Source organism: Anoplophora glabripennis, unplaced genomic scaffold (assembly GCF_000390285.2).
Source record: "Anoplophora glabripennis isolate ALB-LARVAE unplaced genomic scaffold, Agla_2.0 scaffold166, whole genome shotgun sequence".
NCBI classification, from domain to species: domain Eukaryota; kingdom Metazoa; phylum Arthropoda; class Insecta; order Coleoptera; family Cerambycidae; genus Anoplophora; species Anoplophora glabripennis.
Genome location: NW_019416519.1, coordinates 757,288 through 776,337, shown reverse-complemented (window position 1 = coordinate 776,337; position 19,050 = coordinate 757,288). Strand labels below are relative to the sequence as shown.

General features: G+C 31.8%; 1 protein-coding gene across 1 annotated transcript; it reads left to right on the top strand.

Moving 5' to 3' along the window:
- Nucleotides 1-547: 547 nt before the first annotated feature.
- On the top strand, nt 548-19,050 carry LOC108907025 (protein Cep89 homolog). The gene is made up of 7 exons (XM_018710530.1): nt 548-612; nt 681-1,388; nt 4,493-4,986; nt 6,589-6,769; nt 6,830-6,997; nt 9,623-9,854; nt 18,838-19,050. Exons 2-7 carry the CDS (start codon nt 754-756, stop codon nt 19,048-19,050), a joined length of 1,923 nt encoding a protein of 640 aa, XP_018566046.1. The 5' UTR covers nt 548-612; nt 681-753.

Sequence of the window (19,050 nt, the reverse complement as noted above, 5' to 3'; positions counted from 1 at the left end):
TGATGAAAGAAATATGTTTTATACCAAAACAAAATTATCGGATCTTGTGAACTGTGAATAATAATCGTTACAAAATCAACTAGACATCTTGTTGTTACTTTTGTGAAAACTTTATACTACTTCCTTTCTTTGAGAAATGACAAAGTTGGTCACCCTGTAAGAAAAATTAATGAAACATTTAACATCGCTGACATCTTCTGACGAGTGTTTACATTCGGTACATAGATATCTATACTGTACATATAATTATTTTAGTAAATAATCTACTTTCAATAAAGGAGATGTTACTTATATCACATATAAACTATTATTTCTTTCTAAATTTTTAAAAATACTAATCTTGAATTAACAAATATAAAAAAATAAGTTCCATTTACTTAGTAAATACAGATTTCTTAACTCAGCTAACTTTAAATTAGTCACAATTTGCTAGATGGCGCAACGTATTCAAAAGTTCGAGTTGAAGTCGTTGCTATAGTAACCACCCAAAACAATGTGTCACAATTAATAATATTACTCCGGAGGTGTAAAACTTACATTCTCATACAATATTGATCACAAGTCTTGTTTGTTAAGTCAATATTATTAAAGTGGTGTGTCTGAATTCTCCAGGTGAGTAATGCCATATCTCAATATTTAATCGATTGCGATTTATACATATATTAAACTGTTTGTTTTAGTATTTATTTTTACTAATGCATTGCTTACGTCTCGCATCATGACAGTAGTTTTGTTGATTGACAACAAACTACCATGCTTCCACTGTTTCAAATAATCACTAGCTCCCCGGCCAAAGAAATGCCAACAAACGATGTTCCTGCCAAATCTAGGAGAAAGAAAGTCGACGTTCCTGTTCACAAAATTTATCAATCTCATAAGGAAGGACGTAAAAAATCTTTTTCTGCGAATTTTAATGCCCACAAAGATAAACATAGGAATAAGGAAACGGAAATCGTCGATCATCAGCCAATTCATACTGAAGTAATTGTAGAGATACCGGATTCGGACAGATCCGCGAAAGTTAGCAAAAAGCAGCTGGCCAAAGAAAATCTTAAATTAACTAATGAGAACAAAGAACTAATAGTAAAATTTAACGAATTAGAGGATCTTTCCGTCAAAAAAATTACAAAGTTGAGGGAAAAAATCGGTTCGCTCCAACTAACTAATGCGGAAATTGAAAAGGAAAATAAATACCTGAATGAACAATATCAGGATCTGCTTTACAACTATGAAAGTGCACAGAAACAGTTGGAAAGCAGTAGGGTTTGCAAAAATTGTGAAGAATTGAGTATTGTCATTGATAAATACAGTGCAGAAAATACTCTTCTGAAAAATAGTAGTAAGGAATTGGCCGAAGATTTAGACATGCTGAAAACTGTTGTTTACAGGTTTGTTATTACTTTTTCCAATAGGTACTTTAAATTAGCATGAACTTTCCCGAAATTATTAGATTTATATACTATAATAAAGCAACATTCAGTTTTAAATATAAAAAAGTTTAAGTGATGTTCTTGATGAGATACGTATTTATCTGTTGCACACACTGAAATAAAGAACTACAGTAGAAGTAGATGGCAATTTATTCCCCTTCATCTTTATTGTAATTATTTTATGTAATTTTGCAAGTAGATAACTGTAAAGTTCTATTATAAAATTATTTTGCATTTGCAACATTACTTTGTGATTATACAATACACAAATTATTTTTATAATGTAGTTTTTATAATTATTTATAGTCAATTATATTATACATTACATTATTATATTACATATTATTATATTACAATTACATTGTAATAATACATACTTAGATACACAGTAATCACAATACAGTTTTTTTCATTTACAATACAGTCCATTTTAAGATTATTTTAAAGATGTTTATAATACTAAAACGGCCTTAAATTAACCTATAATTTCTATTTTCCGGACATTTTCCTTTACTATGAAAATCATATTTAAGATTTATATTAACCCTAAAAGAAGTATTAAAATTTTTAACGATTAATTTATTATGCTGTAAGCTTATATTAAGAATGATAATTTTGCAGCAAAATTTATATACTTCAGCGTAATATTAATAGAGTGGCTTTTCTACAATTTTATTATACAGGGTGTCCCATTCATGTTTCAAAAAAACTTGTGTGCAAGTTCCCGATGGAAAAATAATAGGGTTAGTCCTGTTTTCGAGATACAGTGTGTTGAAGTTGTTACTTTCCAAATGGTTTTCCTTAATTATCTTTAAATCGGCTAAAGATAAAAATGTCAAAATTTGTACACGAGTAAACATCAACTATGCGTTAAGAATAATGTGCAAACGGTTTCTTTCTGAAAAGCAGTGTCGCCGATACAGGTAATTGGAGGGGTACAATCGAAAAAAAAATATGTTAAAAGTCAAAATTTATTACATTTCTAAACGGTTCTGTAAACTCTAAAGTATACTACAAAAAAAAGGTATACTTGTCGAGATTCGGTAGCATGTGCCATTTTCGAGAAAAATGAAGTTACGTAGAAGGAAATGGGGGACAATTTCAGTATCTACTGTACTATTTCGAGTTTGCACATTTATTTAACTGTGCAGCTGGTTTGTTGTGTATGTCTCCGAGTCAGCTTCCTAATATTTTTCTGTTTTTATCACTTTTTTTAAGCATTCATGTTCAGCAACAATTCAGTCCATTCAACAATTGTTTATTTTAGTAATGGTAGTGTAGCAGTTTACAAAATCTAAAATTAGTTAATAGTAGATAATTAATTACCATAATCTGTTTATTTTGATTTACTTTTTTAAATGTTAGTTTACAACAAACTTAAACTTAAAATAAATTAATTTTTTTAGTTAATAAAATGGTTTACATTTTAACTGTTTCATGTGATACGTAACAAATTAAAATTATAGTCGTAAATGCAAATACTGTTGGTAGCTAAATGTCTTCAGCTCATTCAATGGTAAGGTCCTCTTTCAATTTAATATTTTGTTAATGTACTTGCTTTATGTGAGCAAAAAAATGCAACTTCATTTTTCTCGAAAACGGTACATGCTACTGAATTTCGATAAGTATACTTTTTTTTTTGTAGTATCCTTTAGAGTTTACAGAACCGTTTATAAATGTAATAAATTTTGATTTTTAACATATTTTTTATTCGATTGTACCCCTTCAATTACCTGTATCGGCGACACTGCTTTTCAGAAAAAAACCGTTTGCAAATTATTCTTAACGTACAGTTGATGTTTATTCGTGTACAAATTTTAACAGTTTTATCTTTAGCCGATTTAAAGATAATTAAGGAAAACCATTTGGAAAGTAACAACTTCAACACACTGTATATTGAAAACAGGGCGTCTAAGAAAAAAACTTTACATGAACTACCCCTATTATTTTCCCATTTTTTGAAACATGAACGGGACCCCTGTATACAAAAATTCTCAGCCAGATATTATGTACGTTCAATCAATAAAATTGAAACAGTGTAGTAAAAACACAAATATTTTTTGTATTAATTATAGACGAATTAATTAGCTATTAGTAGTTAGTATGAGATTTCTAGTCTAATGCCTATATAAGAACTTTTTTCCTGAATAGCGACGTTTCGTTTACTTATTGCCACATCTTTAGGACCTTCTTCTTCAGTGTAGATTTAGTTTTTATCTCATTTTATTTGCGTATTTTCCCAATTGTAAAAGAAATTAATAAACTCTTGGGTCAAAAGGTTCAATCAAAAGCTATTTTTATCGAAATAGTTTTGCCTAACCAGAAATCTCAATCTGAAAAAAAGCAAAGAAGTTAAATTTTTGGATATACTTTATTAAAATAAAAAAATGCTGTATTAGGGAGATGGGATGGCAGCAATACATATAAAACTTAACAAAAACGATTTTAATCACTAATGGATTATTTTTCCAAAATTGTTTAGATGAAATGGCCAAATGTATTTATGTCAGTGTAGCCTTATGTTAGTTTTATAAGCTGTTCTGTATATCTAATGATTTGTAGGCCCACCTATTGTATTAGAATCGTTTATTTTTTTTTTTTTTTTAATAACATAGTCTTGACAAAAACGCTCTTAGAGTGTTTTTCTTATGCTTTATGACATTACACAAATCTGAGAACGTAATTAATGGTTTTAAAGGTTCCTTGTAAACTGAAATTTCCAGGTTTGTAATAAGGACGTTTTTGCTTAGCATTTTCCTGATTAGAACAATATTTACCACAAATAAATAACTAGCTGTATAAAAATTTTCTTTTTTAAGAACAACAGAAAATGCTATTAATGAAAAAAATAAAGTTTTATGTAAAAAACATTATTCCGTTTATCCAGAACCACTGATATCTGTCTCTGCAGTAGCGGTTTCGTTATTTGACTGTGCAAATGTAGTTCTGTCATGATGAAGCTTCCTTGGGCTCAAAAGAACATTTTAGCACATTATAAATAAATTATCTACAAAATAATTATTCATGATATCTTCATTCATATAGTAAAATATATATTTTAGATTGAATGTTCAACTTGAACGATATCAAGAAACCTTAAGAAGAAGTAATATTAGGATTACCAAGCAATATCCGGCGATAACAGACGCCGTAGACAGCTTGGAAGTGGACGAGAACATAAGCAAGAACATTTTATCCGAAGTACACAAGAATCACAGGCACACTCCCATTTCATGGGGAAGCGTAAACGTTCACACCTTGGGACCACTTTTAGATGCTTATGAGGATAGGCTTAAGGAAAAGGAGGAAATAATACAAGGCTACGATAATGAATTGTCGAATTTTACTGGTAAATTGAAAGAGATTATGGAGGAAAATGAAATTTTACACTCTAAGTTGACCCTGGACGAGGGATGCAGTTCAAAACTTAAAGTGGAATTGGTCAACATGAAGCAGGAACTTAAGTCTGCCAGGGAACAAAACGATTTGTTGATTAAAAAATGTGCTATGAAGCAAGATAAGGTAGAAGAGATTTTAAAAGTGTATGAAGCTAAAGGTACGTAATTTCTACGTGATAACAATTAATTCTATTACCTCTTTTATATACAGGGTGTTTGGTGAGTCGATGCATTCCTTGCAGGAGGTTATAGTACAAGTGATTTGTGATATATTTCCTCAATATACCATATTTCGAAAACGCAGGGTATTAAAGTTTTAATAAAAAATGCAAATTTATAAATATTGCGGAAACCGCTCAGAATATTTTAATGAAATTTTACAGGTTTTGACAGTTAACAACAATACATGTTTTACGATAAAAATATTGTTTTCCTCGCTCACCCGACCTTAACCCCCTTGATTTTTATTTATGGGGCGTTATGAAGATTATGATATACACCAACGAAGTGATGGATTTAGATGATCTTCATAAACGCGTTCAACAATACGGCGATAACTTTGAACAACTACCGTAAATTGGATTCCATTCCATGAAAAAAATAAAAAAAAAATGTTTAATCACCCCTAAAAATAAAAAAAAAATTAACAGTAATATCTCTCTTATTATGCAACTTTTGTTAAGACATTTTTTAAAGATGTTTAATCACCCCTTGAAAATAAAATCACAACACCGTAAACACCCTTTATACGTATAAACAAAATTAAATGCTAGTAAGAAAAAAATCAATTCTAGTAGATTTTCACAATTAAATCGACTCGGTAAATGTATTTTCCATACCTTCTTTACGGTCTATGATTCTTATTTTTTCATTGATGTTTTCAAAAATCATCTAACCATATTCATAACACCCATAAAAATAAAACACAGAAACAAAATTATTTTGTTGAAGGGGAACATTCATTTAAAGCAGAAGATAGGACTACTCCGATTAGCAACCGGTGAAAAAGAAGGCTGTGTTTTAATGTAATCTTGATCTCATGATTTTAATAATTTTTAATTTTACTGAAATATAATTGCCAAGTTGAAGGAAATAAAATTACTATTCCAAACAAAATTACTGATCCCGTGGCTTGTAATCATTTATGAAATCGAATCTAAGACTTGTTAAGCTTCCTGGCTTCTCTTATAGTATTAAAAAAAGACTGAAATGATTGAATTCCCGGTTAACGATGGATTTACAGTTTAATGAGGTGTTCAGGTCAACCTACGTTTTTATTTTGTGTGCTTGTGTAATAATCGTAGCTGAGATATAAATACTACATCTACTACTCTACTACTACTACTACTAATTACCTAAACCTTTAAACTGCCAAATTGACATAGATCGACATGCTGTTATATCAGTAATATCTAGTGCTTACTAACTAACTGCTTAGTTAGCATCATTCGACAGCTAAACATACCAGACATATACCGGCTGTATGTTGGTTCGGCCGTTTGTAGGCTTAGGCAGTGAGTACCAATGTTCAATCATAAAAATATCTGAATCATTCGTTGTTAACCCACCTATGACATACTAATAAGAACTAATTAGTTCGAAACCGGTATATGTCTGGTGGGTTCGACTGACGAATGATTGTTGGGCATGTAGCCTGCAAAGCAATTGTTTCCCAATATCATAAATTTTTAATACTTATGCAATTATCTCATATTTTAATTACATCATTATTATACCTTATTTTCACTATCAACTTTTAGTTGAGCAGATGAATAGGGATTTCGGTGTATTACACGAAGAATACGTGAAATGCCGTACTGAAAACGCTGCTTTAAAAGAAAAGAGTAAATCTTTAGTGGATGCCCAAGAAGATTTTCGTACTCAGATGCAGAGTTATATTCCTATATCGGTGCATAATGCTAGCGTAAACGAATGCAAGAAGTAAGAATATGATAAAAATTATTATTACAAGAGGATTTTAATAATTCAGTTTTTTTCTAGATGGTACGAGGAATTGAAACAACAATATGAAGCCGAAAAGCAAAAATTGAAGATAAATATTGAGTCGCAAGCAAAGTCCATTAACGAACTCAATGGCGAGGTTTCCAATTTGCGCCACGTTAAAGAGGGATTGGAAGCTAAAATTTTACAGTTAGAAAAACATATCAAGTAAGTATTTCTGGTTCTGCATTCTTGTATATTTAAATATTTTTCCTAATCAGTGACTTATCATAAATTAGTGAATCAATGAAAATTAAATAAATTATAATTTATTATTATTAATACATATTATAAAAAAGTCTTCTATTTGCGGATATAATCCAAAATTATATTTGCCATTTACCGAAGTATCAGAATGTGACTATCTCCATTAATGATACTTTAGCACCAATGGATTATTGTAGGTAGAATGATGTAGCAGTGAATGAATCAAAATCACAACTATAATACGTATTATTATTTATTCATGTCTTTGTTGAAAACGACACAGTCTTTTGAAAACTAACAGCAGGAAGAAATGTTTTAGAATTAAATTTCCCATAAAATAAAGTAATAATTTTTATGTCCGCCAACGGTTTAAAAAATTCTATTACTTACATTTTAATGGTGCATCATCCCTTATCAACCCTTTAAAATGCTTCAATTGAACTCTACTTACTGTCGATTAATGCTCTTGGTACACTCACACCCTGTACCAAATTTGGTTTTTCTAAATTCAAGTATGACTGAGATACTGATTTTTTTTCCAAATTTGAAACACCACTCTCAAGGCTTATAACTTCTCAAGGGTGCAGCTAAGTATAAAAAGTAAGTTGCGTTAAGCCACTATATTTTGGGTTCCCCTACATGCCCATGTGTCAGTTCTTATGCGGAACACCTTGTATATTACTGTACCAGATATGAAGCAGACATTCTTTCTACATTTAAAATTAGACATTAACACTTTTTCATATATCAGTATCTAGCCACTATGAATACATTTTATAGATTACATAAACATAAAGATTTTTTCAATGACAGTATAAAAGTAACACTTATTACAAGTATATGGACTGAAGATTTGGGGTAGTCAAGCTCTTCTGTGTTCTATCCGTTTTAATTTTTTTATTTACTTTGATGTAGTCATTATTTAGGCAATTTGTGTTCTATTTTTCAATTAATGCATATTTTTCTATTTTGATTTGTGGAACAAGTGTTTCAATCTAGTGAAACTGTATTGTATTATGAACGTTAGGTATGCAGGATAAATAAAATAAATGAAGTTCAGTAAATATGTAAATAAATAAATAAAACAAAAAGATAACATTTAATAAAAAATGTCAGTATCGTTTATAAAAAACGCATACCTATTTAAATAATAATGATGTTGATTGTTGTAAATGGAAACAATATTTAGAATTGTTTAAATTTGGCGTATAAAATCGCATCCCTTTTGATTTCACAAGGTGCAGAAAAAAATTAAAATATAAAAGATATGTATTAAGAGAGAACTTTTTTGAAACCTTATCACCCTAGGTATAAGTAAATATTCTTAGATTTGAACGATTTCATTTTATTTTCGTTTAATTCGCTTTTGTTCAATTTAATTTAAATAATAAAAAATACTTTTGATATCAGAAATTTTTATCCGAAATTACTCTTGAGTCAAAGATCCTCCATAATTTCTGCACAGGACAGCAGTCTGAATTTTGTTGTAGTTTGCTCCAATATTCGTTATATCAGTGCAAATTAAACATTTGTTGTTATTAACTCGATTAATAAGGAATATGAGAACATCCTACATTTCCTGCCTATTTATTTATATTGTATGTAGAAAAATTACTGTTTTTATTTAATTTAATTAAATTAAAATGAAAAATTTGTGGATGTTTATTTATGTTAAACAAAGATTTCCAATTTTTACGCGAAAAAAAATCCGTAAACATCGAAATAAAGTATTATTTAAAAAAAAATCGAGTTCATTAAACTATTCATATAATATCTTGCAGTTAACAATAAATAAAATTTTAAAATTAATGAAAACGAAATGTAAAAATGGAACTTGTAGTAATGCATCTGCCGTTACATATGATACAGATAATACAAAACTAAAAATAACATTTGATAATCTTTCCTTAGAATTTTTCTGTATTTTTTTTTTCTTATATGAACAATAAGTTTCGTATCAACGTTATTTTTGCAATTGAGGCAAACATATATTCGTATTTGTCCTAACACAAACCAGCCTTTTAAGCCCTTGTGACAAAAAGACAAGTAGAGGGCGGGATTTTATCACAACTAATTTAGTTAGCTTGAGTTGTCTTGTGTTTGGAGTTAGAGTTAGCCACTTGATAGATCTCGCGAAGATTTTTTTGGTTAGTTAGCTTCATTTCTCTTGAAAATGTCAAGCCTCAGTTAGCTATAATCAATCGCGTTAGCGTTTTTTTCACCAAAACACTCTTATCTGTTTTCATTCTCAAAACTAAAATTGATTCAAGTCAAATGTGACGGGTTTTCCTGTTTTGTTTATCTACGTTTCACACAAATAAATATAAGATAACATAAATAGCATAAAATATTCATTCAAGAGCTAATGCAATTTAAGGGACGATTTGAAACACATATTACGACCGTTTAGTTTTTACCGTGCTATTTTCTTTTGGCAACATTTGATATTATTTCAATATTATTTCAGTGTTATTTTTCAAAGTTTCTCTAATATAGTTCTTTACAAAATATTATCATCATTAGAATCCGGTTTATGTTTTAATAACTACTGAACGAGTAAACATTAAAGCTAAAGCTCTTCTTTAGAAAATGGGAAACCAAATGCCTGGAGTTGGAACACGCCCTGAGTGAGATCCAGCTATCCCGCAGCGCCCTGCGCAAACAACTGCACAAGGTGATGGGCTTCGCCAAAGACATGGTGGCGGAACAGGAGACCCTCTTGAAGGCGCTGAATCAGCGGCATCTGGAGAACAAGGCCGTCAAGAGGATCGGCTCCGACATGGCGACCAAAATGGATTCGTTGAAGAACCAATTGAAGGTAATCACCGCGGCTACGTCTTTTCCTGTGTTTTTTTTTAACGGCGGTCACAAGAGCGTACCGGATCAAATTGCGGAACTGTTAAAGCTTGACTAGACGCAACCGACCGTTGATTTTGTTAATTTATACGGGGCTGGTTTCATGAGATCAGGTTTACGGCATAAAAAATGAATGGTTTGTTTATGCAAATATTAGAATTGATTTTTGACTCCGAAAGCAAAAAATTCACATTTCGCCGATTCTATAAAAACATACTGAATCGAAGGATGGATGAAATATTAGATATATAATACAGCTTTTTATTATTTGAAATTATTAATTAATTAACATGGCAGCAGCATGCATCACTGTACACTGTATTTTCAGGTTTAGACTACAGATTCATGTTCCAAGATATCTCGATTCTTGTTCGAAATAATCCATTTTTATCGCTCTTCTTTATCTGTTTTTCAGATTTGGTAAGGCAAAAATTGTTTAATAGAAATCATCCCCGTCTTCTTTGAGCAATTTATTTAATAAATTCATATTTCTTTTTTCACGAGCGGTAAATTGCCTAAAAATAAAACAGAGCTCTTTGCTTGAATCTGAATCTACTTGGTTGCGGTGCCTAGATAAAAGACATATAATTATTTGAGACAACCTCGTAGAAGGAACACTGAACTGGATTCACTAACTACTATCAGTGTAATACTGTAATTATTACGAACACGTATTATTAATCCCACTCACATACCCCCGCTATTTTAGTTTCTAACAAACTCATCTGCTGAAGTAACTATTAATTACAGCAGAATGCGTTCAACGAGGGGGCAATACTACTTGCTCACGCAGAAACATACATGCACACGCGCTAAATTACCTTTTTTGTATATACATACTACATACTTACAGGACAGTACAAGTGTTATCAGATGCCCAAACAAGTTTATCTTTATACGTTTTCGCGGAACGTTTTCGTTCGTACGTACGTTTTCCCAGAAACATTGCCAATACAAAAACTTCAAATTTAACTAAAAACAATCGAATTTAAGTAATCTTACTTAAAAAAAAAATTGATTCAAATTTGGTACACGTTATAAGGGCACAGGAAACAATAAAAATGATCTCCAAACATTTGATTTATTTGATTTATTTACCTCTTCAGGAAAACAACTGAATTTCTGAATTACCCTGCAAGCATATACAGCTGGAGGTAGCCTCTCTCGTCGAAAGTGAGTGGCTCACGACTGATCCCACGTGACAGGAACAGTCAATCATATTCGGGGAGAGAGAAAGAGAGCGCGAGAGAGAGATAGTGTGTACGTTCATAGCAGCTATCTCTACCTTTGCCTTGCAACGTGCCCTGCCGTTGGGAGGCTACCTCCAGTAGTATATTCTCGAAGGAATTACCTGTTGCTTCCACACAATAAACTCTTATTATTAATTCCTCATGAAATCAAAATATATTTTTACTGTACACACAAAGGCAGAAACGGAGAGGATCCCAAAAGGTAATACTTTCGTAATTCATTCAAATTTGGACAATTGGTCATCTCTTTAAATAAGTTCATTTTAGTGTCACCGTGCATTGTCATCCAAATTAAGCGTGTATGCAAAATTTCAGCTCAATCGGTCAGTTAGGAAATATATTTTTAAGAAGAGAGCGTTATACATCGTCTCGTACACCACTGCTGACGAAGGGAATGAAATTATTTTTATTGCTTCTTGATCTCTTATAACGTGTACTTAATTTGAATCAGTTTGCATATATCGGTTTTCAGATATTAATGAAAGTAATTTAATAAGTACAGTTGTTATGATATCAGTTGGAACCTGTGAATCTTAAAGCACAGGACCGTCTGCACTTCTCTTGACAGTTCTTTCTATGCTTTAGCCATGATGTGTCTCGTAATTTCTCTCGAATAGCCATTGGGCGAGTCCGGTATTGGTAGACCAGTCGGCCTGATGTAGAATCGACGGCGGCGCGCTGGTCGTCAAAGCTAACCTGTATTGGTCCACTAAGTCGTAAATAATTTTTTACATGGTATCCTATAATTATTAGTTTGGTGTCAAACTTGGCTTTGTCAATGCCGTAGAAAGCAGTGCTTGGCGTAGTATATTTATTGTTGGTATAATACGTATTATTAATAATTTATTAGTTAATATTAATATTTGTTCATATCATAGCCAGTAAAGGGTAATCACTTCATATTATAAAACAAAGTCCTCCGCCGCGTCTGTCTGTCTGTCTGTTCGCGATAAACTCAAAAACTACTGCACCGATTTTCATGCTGTTTTCACCAATGGATAGAGTGGTTCTCGAGGAAGGTTTTAGTATATAATTTGTTAAATTTTTGTATACATTAACGATATTTGTTGGAGATGTCGGAAAAAAATAAGCCGTCTGGGAGCTTTCAACGAAGACGCTGCCTAAACCCTTTGAGACATAAATAATGTATGGTGGAATTGTGTATCTTATATAGGTCTACAGAAAAGTCGATGGAATATGTCTATCTCTTAAGGATAACATACTATATCCATTTTAATACTTTAAAAAATGTCCAAAGCGTCGAAATAAACTCCAGTTCGAAAACAAAGATTTACACGTACCACGTATTATTTTAAATATATATGAATGTTTGAAAAGAGAAAATAGTGAACAATGTGATAAAGAAATTAGGAAATGGAAGAAACGGAAAAATAGAAAATTAAAGAATATTGACGATTTTACCAGAGATGTAATACGGCGCACAATTTATATGTAAAGAAAATAAAGTTCCTACTTTAAACACGATTCGAGATAAATTAAGCGATTATCCTGATTATAATTATAAATCTTTAGATACTTTACGACATGTTTTATTACAATGCGGTTTTAAACATAAAAACTTTGGCAATCGTATGGTAATTATGGAATACATATGGTATACGTTGCACTTCGGGGAGATTATTTACAAAAAATTCTAGAATATCGTTAACTAAAAATAAATATAGCTCGGAATATAGTATCTCCAAACGAGACAGGACAAAATTTTTCTGGACTCCGATTCCGTAGAGTTTATGAATTAAATGTTTTTATGCGCTTCCAATTGATAGCGTAACGACTATACCCTACAACCTGTAAATGTATGGTTTTAGCTTAGGTCCAATTCAATTTTTTTTACCTGAGGAGTATGTGATTGGTGTATAACCAATATTTTCTGAGGCACTCTGTAGTGATAAAGGTTTCCGATATTTCATTACTACATTTTTTTAGATGTATACGTCTGAAGTAGTTTTTGAGACATTATAACAACCTTATCGAATTTACTCCTCATTGATCAAAATCAAGTACCTACTCCCACTTTTATTTTTTTATATGGAGAAAAAAGAAATACGTTCAGGTATACATGAATTCTTTTATTTGATTTAAGCAAACTGTTGGAAAAATTTTATGTTCTATGTTAGTGACCATTGCATTACAGTTACCTCTACTATTTTCCTAAATGGTAAAATTTGGTACCATAGCTAGTAGAAACATTTCAATTGATAGGGTTTAAAGTTACCTATTCAATTTTGTAGTATGCAACAAGTATTTGTTGTGGTATTATAAAACTCATCCTTGGGAAATATGTTTAAACTGAATGTCTCTTTAAAATACTTTTATATAGATAAGACATTCAGAACATACTTTATTTAAAAAAATATAAGACCATCATGTAAATGATTATAAAAACTGCTTATTTCAAAATTGCTTATAAAATTGTTAATTCCAGTTTCTTTTTATCATTTAATATGCATGTACTTATTTACTTTTAAACTTCTTTGATAATATATTGCATCTTCAATATTCTAATTAATTCAATTTTAAATCTTGTGCGCCGCGTTATACTGTGTCTAATGCTGCAATGTGTGGAACCAATTACATATAACTAACACTTTCCTTGATATTTCATTTTGAAAGTAAATAAAGATAATTCACGATCGTAAGTGTACCTACCATTGATTTATCTATCTTGAGTAAGATCTACTTGTAGCAGTAGCGGATGGATTTAGTCTTCCTTAAATGTATCTAGATATACAAAAAATTGGTTGCCGGTATCCGTAGGTTAAACATATTTTGAATTTGCAATGAAAAGTTGCCAAAAATGATGCTTAAACCAACATAACTTTAAGAGGTATTATTCAGATAATGCGCAAAATTGGAAGTAACGAGCGTTCAAATAAAAACGTGGTCGAAATTGGCTCTGACACATTGGATGTAGGGAGTAGCTTATAGCGACCAACTTAACCTCATTTCTCAACGAGCTGTATAGCAGCTGTCAGTTTCAATAACGTTAATGACTATATAACTTTATTTTAAAGAATAATCGTGATAACAATAACAAACAATTAAAGGAGCTGCGGAAAGTGTCCCCCTCCTTGTTATAACAATAAATTAAAGCAGCTGCTGAAAGTGTCCCCCTCCTTGTTCCAAGCACTTTTCACACCTGTTCCTCAAAGAATTAAAGACATTTTCTAAGATGCTCGGGGTATTGTTAATTTCACGAATCTTGTCTATAAGTCGAGCCTGCAGATGGTTTAAATCAGGAATAGGCAGTTCAAAAATAGTGTTTTTAAGGTAAGGCCACAAAAAGAAATCACACGGCGTAATATCACATGACCTCGGTGGAAATTCATGTTCAGCATTGAGACTTATTAGTCGATTTTGGAAAACTTCCCTCAACATATTCATCGTCTCGCCTGCCGTATGTGCCCTTGCGCCATCTTGTTGAAAGTAAAAGTTTGTAATTTCGTTTTCTTCCAGCTGGTTAACAAAAGGAGCGATAATTTCTTCTCTATACCTTTGCGCAGTAAGAGTACCATTAAAAAAAATAGGTCCATAAATCCTCCTTCGATTGAGAGCACACCAAACTCCAATTTTTTGAGCGTGTAGAGGGCCCTCGACAAAAAAGTTATCTGGTTTTTCAGAAGACCACATTCTCATATTCTGTGAGTTTACGTAACCACTTAAATGAAACCAGGCTTCATCAGAAAAAAAGGTGATATTATGAAGTTCACCGTAGTTGTTTAAAAACCATTCACAAAATACAGCCCGTCGCGGAAAATCAACTTCATGAAGTTCTTGCTGACAAGTTAAACGATAGGAGAACAAACGCAAATCTTTTTTTAACACTGTGTGGCAGGTACCGACTGATACTCCCACCATTTGTGATAAAACACGTACAGAAGTTCTTGGCGCATTTTCCATTATTTGTTGGACATTTTCTTTTAATTCTTCAGTCCGCTTTTTAGGTCGGCCGCTTCCTTCTTTTCTTGTTACACTGCCCGTTTCACGAAAAACATTAACACAACGCTGAACTGCACTTTGAAAAATTTTGTACTCAACAACGCCGGGAAATTGATTTTGAAATTCTATGAAACATTCCTCAATAGAATACTTCCATATTCCATCAATCTTGCGTCCATTTCTAAAGTAGGACTCTATGATAAACACTTTTTGTTCTTGAGAAAACACCATTTTAAACGCTTTTTAAAACGAAAATATTCAAATTGATAGCGGCGATATAGCGCTTTGACAGATGACGTTTAAGTTCATTTGCTATACGCTACGCCCTACGTCCAAATTTTCAGAACCAACTTGACCACGTTTTTATTTGAACGCTCGTTATGTTCAAGGTGACCCAGAACTGATGGTTGACCATTACAGGAAAATAGAAAGAGCAAATAGGAATCCGGAAGGCACGATGTTACCTAAATCAAAAATTTAATCTCCCTAAGTTTATACCCTACGGGCTCTAAGGAAATTATTTTTCCAATTTCCAATTTCATTAAAATTTGTTTATGTTGGTAATGAATATAAACGCGGTACGTTGTTTTTTACGACAAAATTGTTGAAATCAGTAACAGACTTGATTGAACCTATTTTTCTCTATACATATCGTCTTACATCCTTTGAAAGGGATTAGGTCAGAAAGTTATTTTAATAGAATTTGTGAAGGAAAAAGGGTTTTCACATAACGTAAAAAAATATTTAGAAAATTTTGAAGAACTATTTCGATAACGTGACAGTTTTATTTCAATTAATTATTTTTAACAATTAAAAATGAAAAGTCCTTATCAGTTCAGAAGACGAAAACAGATTGATTTTCAAACAAACAACTTTTTGAAGTGCGTGTAAATTGTCTTTTCAGTGTGATATTTTTTGTTTAAGTAAATCTGTTTTCATAAAAAATAAACCTTCACTAATTCTTTTGCCACCAGAGTATATTTTATTAACTTTATAAATTTTGTTCATAGGTGGAAAATATTCAATAAATAAAGAAAAAGAAACAAAAACTATACCACAAATAAGTAACTTCAGACACTACTTCTCAGTTTTAGGTCTCCCTGTACATACAAGTAACAGACATTAATAAATGTTCGTATTTGTTTCATGGCTTCTTTATCTTTCGCATATATTTGTTCTTAATGACAATTTCGTATAATGTTAGGATAATAAATGATCCGACATCTCAGATGACATTGTAAAAATAGGCTTGCCGTGCTTTTACATGTAAATATAACAGAACCTTTATAATTGTAGGTATATTAGTGATAACAAATTATGTCAGACATCTTGTTCCAATTTTCTTATTATGGCATGTCATTTAAACTGGGAGTGCCTCTATAAGGCAAAAATAACTAGAATTCTTATTCTGTAATATCTAAATATAATCTACACCCACTACGACGAGTAAAGTTAATGTTTTGATTTTAATATGAATAATATGCACTTATGTGGTCAAGCTTTCATAAAATATTTACATAACTGGTGGCTATAAAAATGTTTTCCGATATATTTATTATTTCAAATCATTGACACGGTCGATAGCCGCACGGTTTAAGGCGTCAGTACTTAAATCGATGTGTCGATCTGCCCGGGTTTCGAATCCCGCGGCCGGTAGACCGTAGATTAGCTATGCTTGTACGGAGGGTTGGCATCCTCTGTGCAGGTATGGTAGGGTGGAAGAATGTTGGCTCGGGTCAATGTGAGAGATTGACACCGGTTGGCATTTGACCGCCCCCCTAATTAATGAGATTTTCCAGGTTTCCCTCATTCCTGCACTGAATGGTGGTTAGGGCCTACCAACATAAGTCCTTCCTGGGCGCAAATGCGGCCTGCGTAATAATAATATGCCGCCTCCTCTCCCGCACAAGTCTCCGACTTCTGGGCTAATTCTCGTAGTTAGAATGAGGAGTAGAGATATTATTATTATTATTATTATTATTATTATTATTATTATTATTATTCGTCATGCAAAACGAGTGAAAAATTGTAATAGACACAAACCAGACTTACATTCAGATAAAAGATAAATCATTTTCAGTGTCATTTCCATTCATGTATAGTTTGGTTACAAAAAAGGCAAAATAAATAAAGATTACACAGCCACACAAAAAAAAGTTGTCTGTACTTTTCATGCGACATATGTTATCCGTAGTATTTTTGCCTCCTGATCACGAATCCGGTGTCAGAATTGAGCTATAACAGGAATTTCCTAACGTCAAAAAACAGGTCAAAAATAGCAAAAATTCACGAAAAAGTGCTAGGAAAAATACAACAATTTTTTTTCTATATTTAAATGTTCATTTATGTGGTTAACACCCCGCCCAACGTGAAGCCGCGGTTAGAATTGATGGTGCTTTTTTTAACCTAAAAAAAACGGATCAATTAAGGTCAGATATCGCCAATTTTCAAAAAATAACAGATTCGCGTCAAATTTGGTATACGGGGGTTTTCTAGGTCGCTGATCACGGATCCGAGATTAATTTTGCAAAATTCAAGATGGCGGATACAAGATGACCGACCAAATTTTCAAAAAATAACAGATTCGCTCCAAATTTGATATCAAATTTGGTATACAGGGGTTTTCGAAGTCACTGATCACGAATCCGAGATCAGATTTACAAAATTCGTTTTTAAAAATTTAACCAATTACCTATATACTTTAAAAAGGTTAAAACATGATTGGGTACTCAGGTTATAAAGTGAATAAAAGTATGACAAAATGAATTTCGCAATTCTGTCTCGAATTCGTAATCAGCGACCCCGAAAACCTCCGTATACCAAATTTGACGCGAATGTGTTGTTTTTAGCTTTAACCGAGACTCAAAGTACCGAACCTTGATCTAATAAAATACACAGTGTTACAATTTAGCGCTATGACCTTGCCTTGACTGGCCGGGTCATAGCGACCTTGCTTTAACTTAATGGGGCTGCAAACAGAGTTTTTATATTTCGTAACTTGATTTGACCTTCAAAGAACCTTCAAGTTCGTCCTCTAGGTCATGGTCAAGGTGATCGTTGTATGATCCCATCAAACCATAAAACTTTCAACCAGAATCCTTTGTCGTAAGTACTTTCCCGATAAATATCGCAAAATTTAATTCAGAACATTATTTGACCCTAAAATAACTTGTTAGAGTCACTTTGACCCATAACAGAAAGACATATGAACGCAAAATTCTTCGTTCTGTCCATTTCCGGTGTTCGAAATATATTTATCCAAAAATGTATCTGAAAATTCAAGTTGACGTTCAAATGACTTCTAGGATTGACCTTTGGATTAAGATCAAGGTCACCATCGAATCAGAATCCTACAACTTTTGTCTAAAAAGTTTTCTTGACAGTGCTCCCCTAAAAATATATTGTAATACGTTATTTAAAATGGGACACCGTGTATATTTTACCAGACGCATCAGAATAACCTATTCAGATATTTTAAACTGGATTTTATTTTTTACTAACAAAATAAATCACTATTTGTTGATTCGAATTTAAAAATTAAGGTACTACTGAAAATAAAATGAAAAATGGTTCATATAGATGTCATTTTACTCATAATTTAAAATTTCTTCTATGGTTATAAACTGAATGAATTGTTAAAAAAATATGAATTATTCTTAAAAAAAGAGTGGTTGGGATCCATGTTTAAAATGAATAATATTTCATATTCAATGACGTATAATACTTTAATTTTAGGATGTCCAAAAAAACGCTTGGCAAGAATTTACCACAGTAGAGCAGAAAATTCAGGAACAGACAGATTTGATAGAAACGATGAAAGACGAACATCAGAAAGAAATTGAAAAACTACAAAAAATCATTCAAGAACAACAAGAAACGAACTTGTTGCTAAAGAGCGATAATCTTCCAATTCCACATTATTTACTGTACAAAGATAAATATAAATAA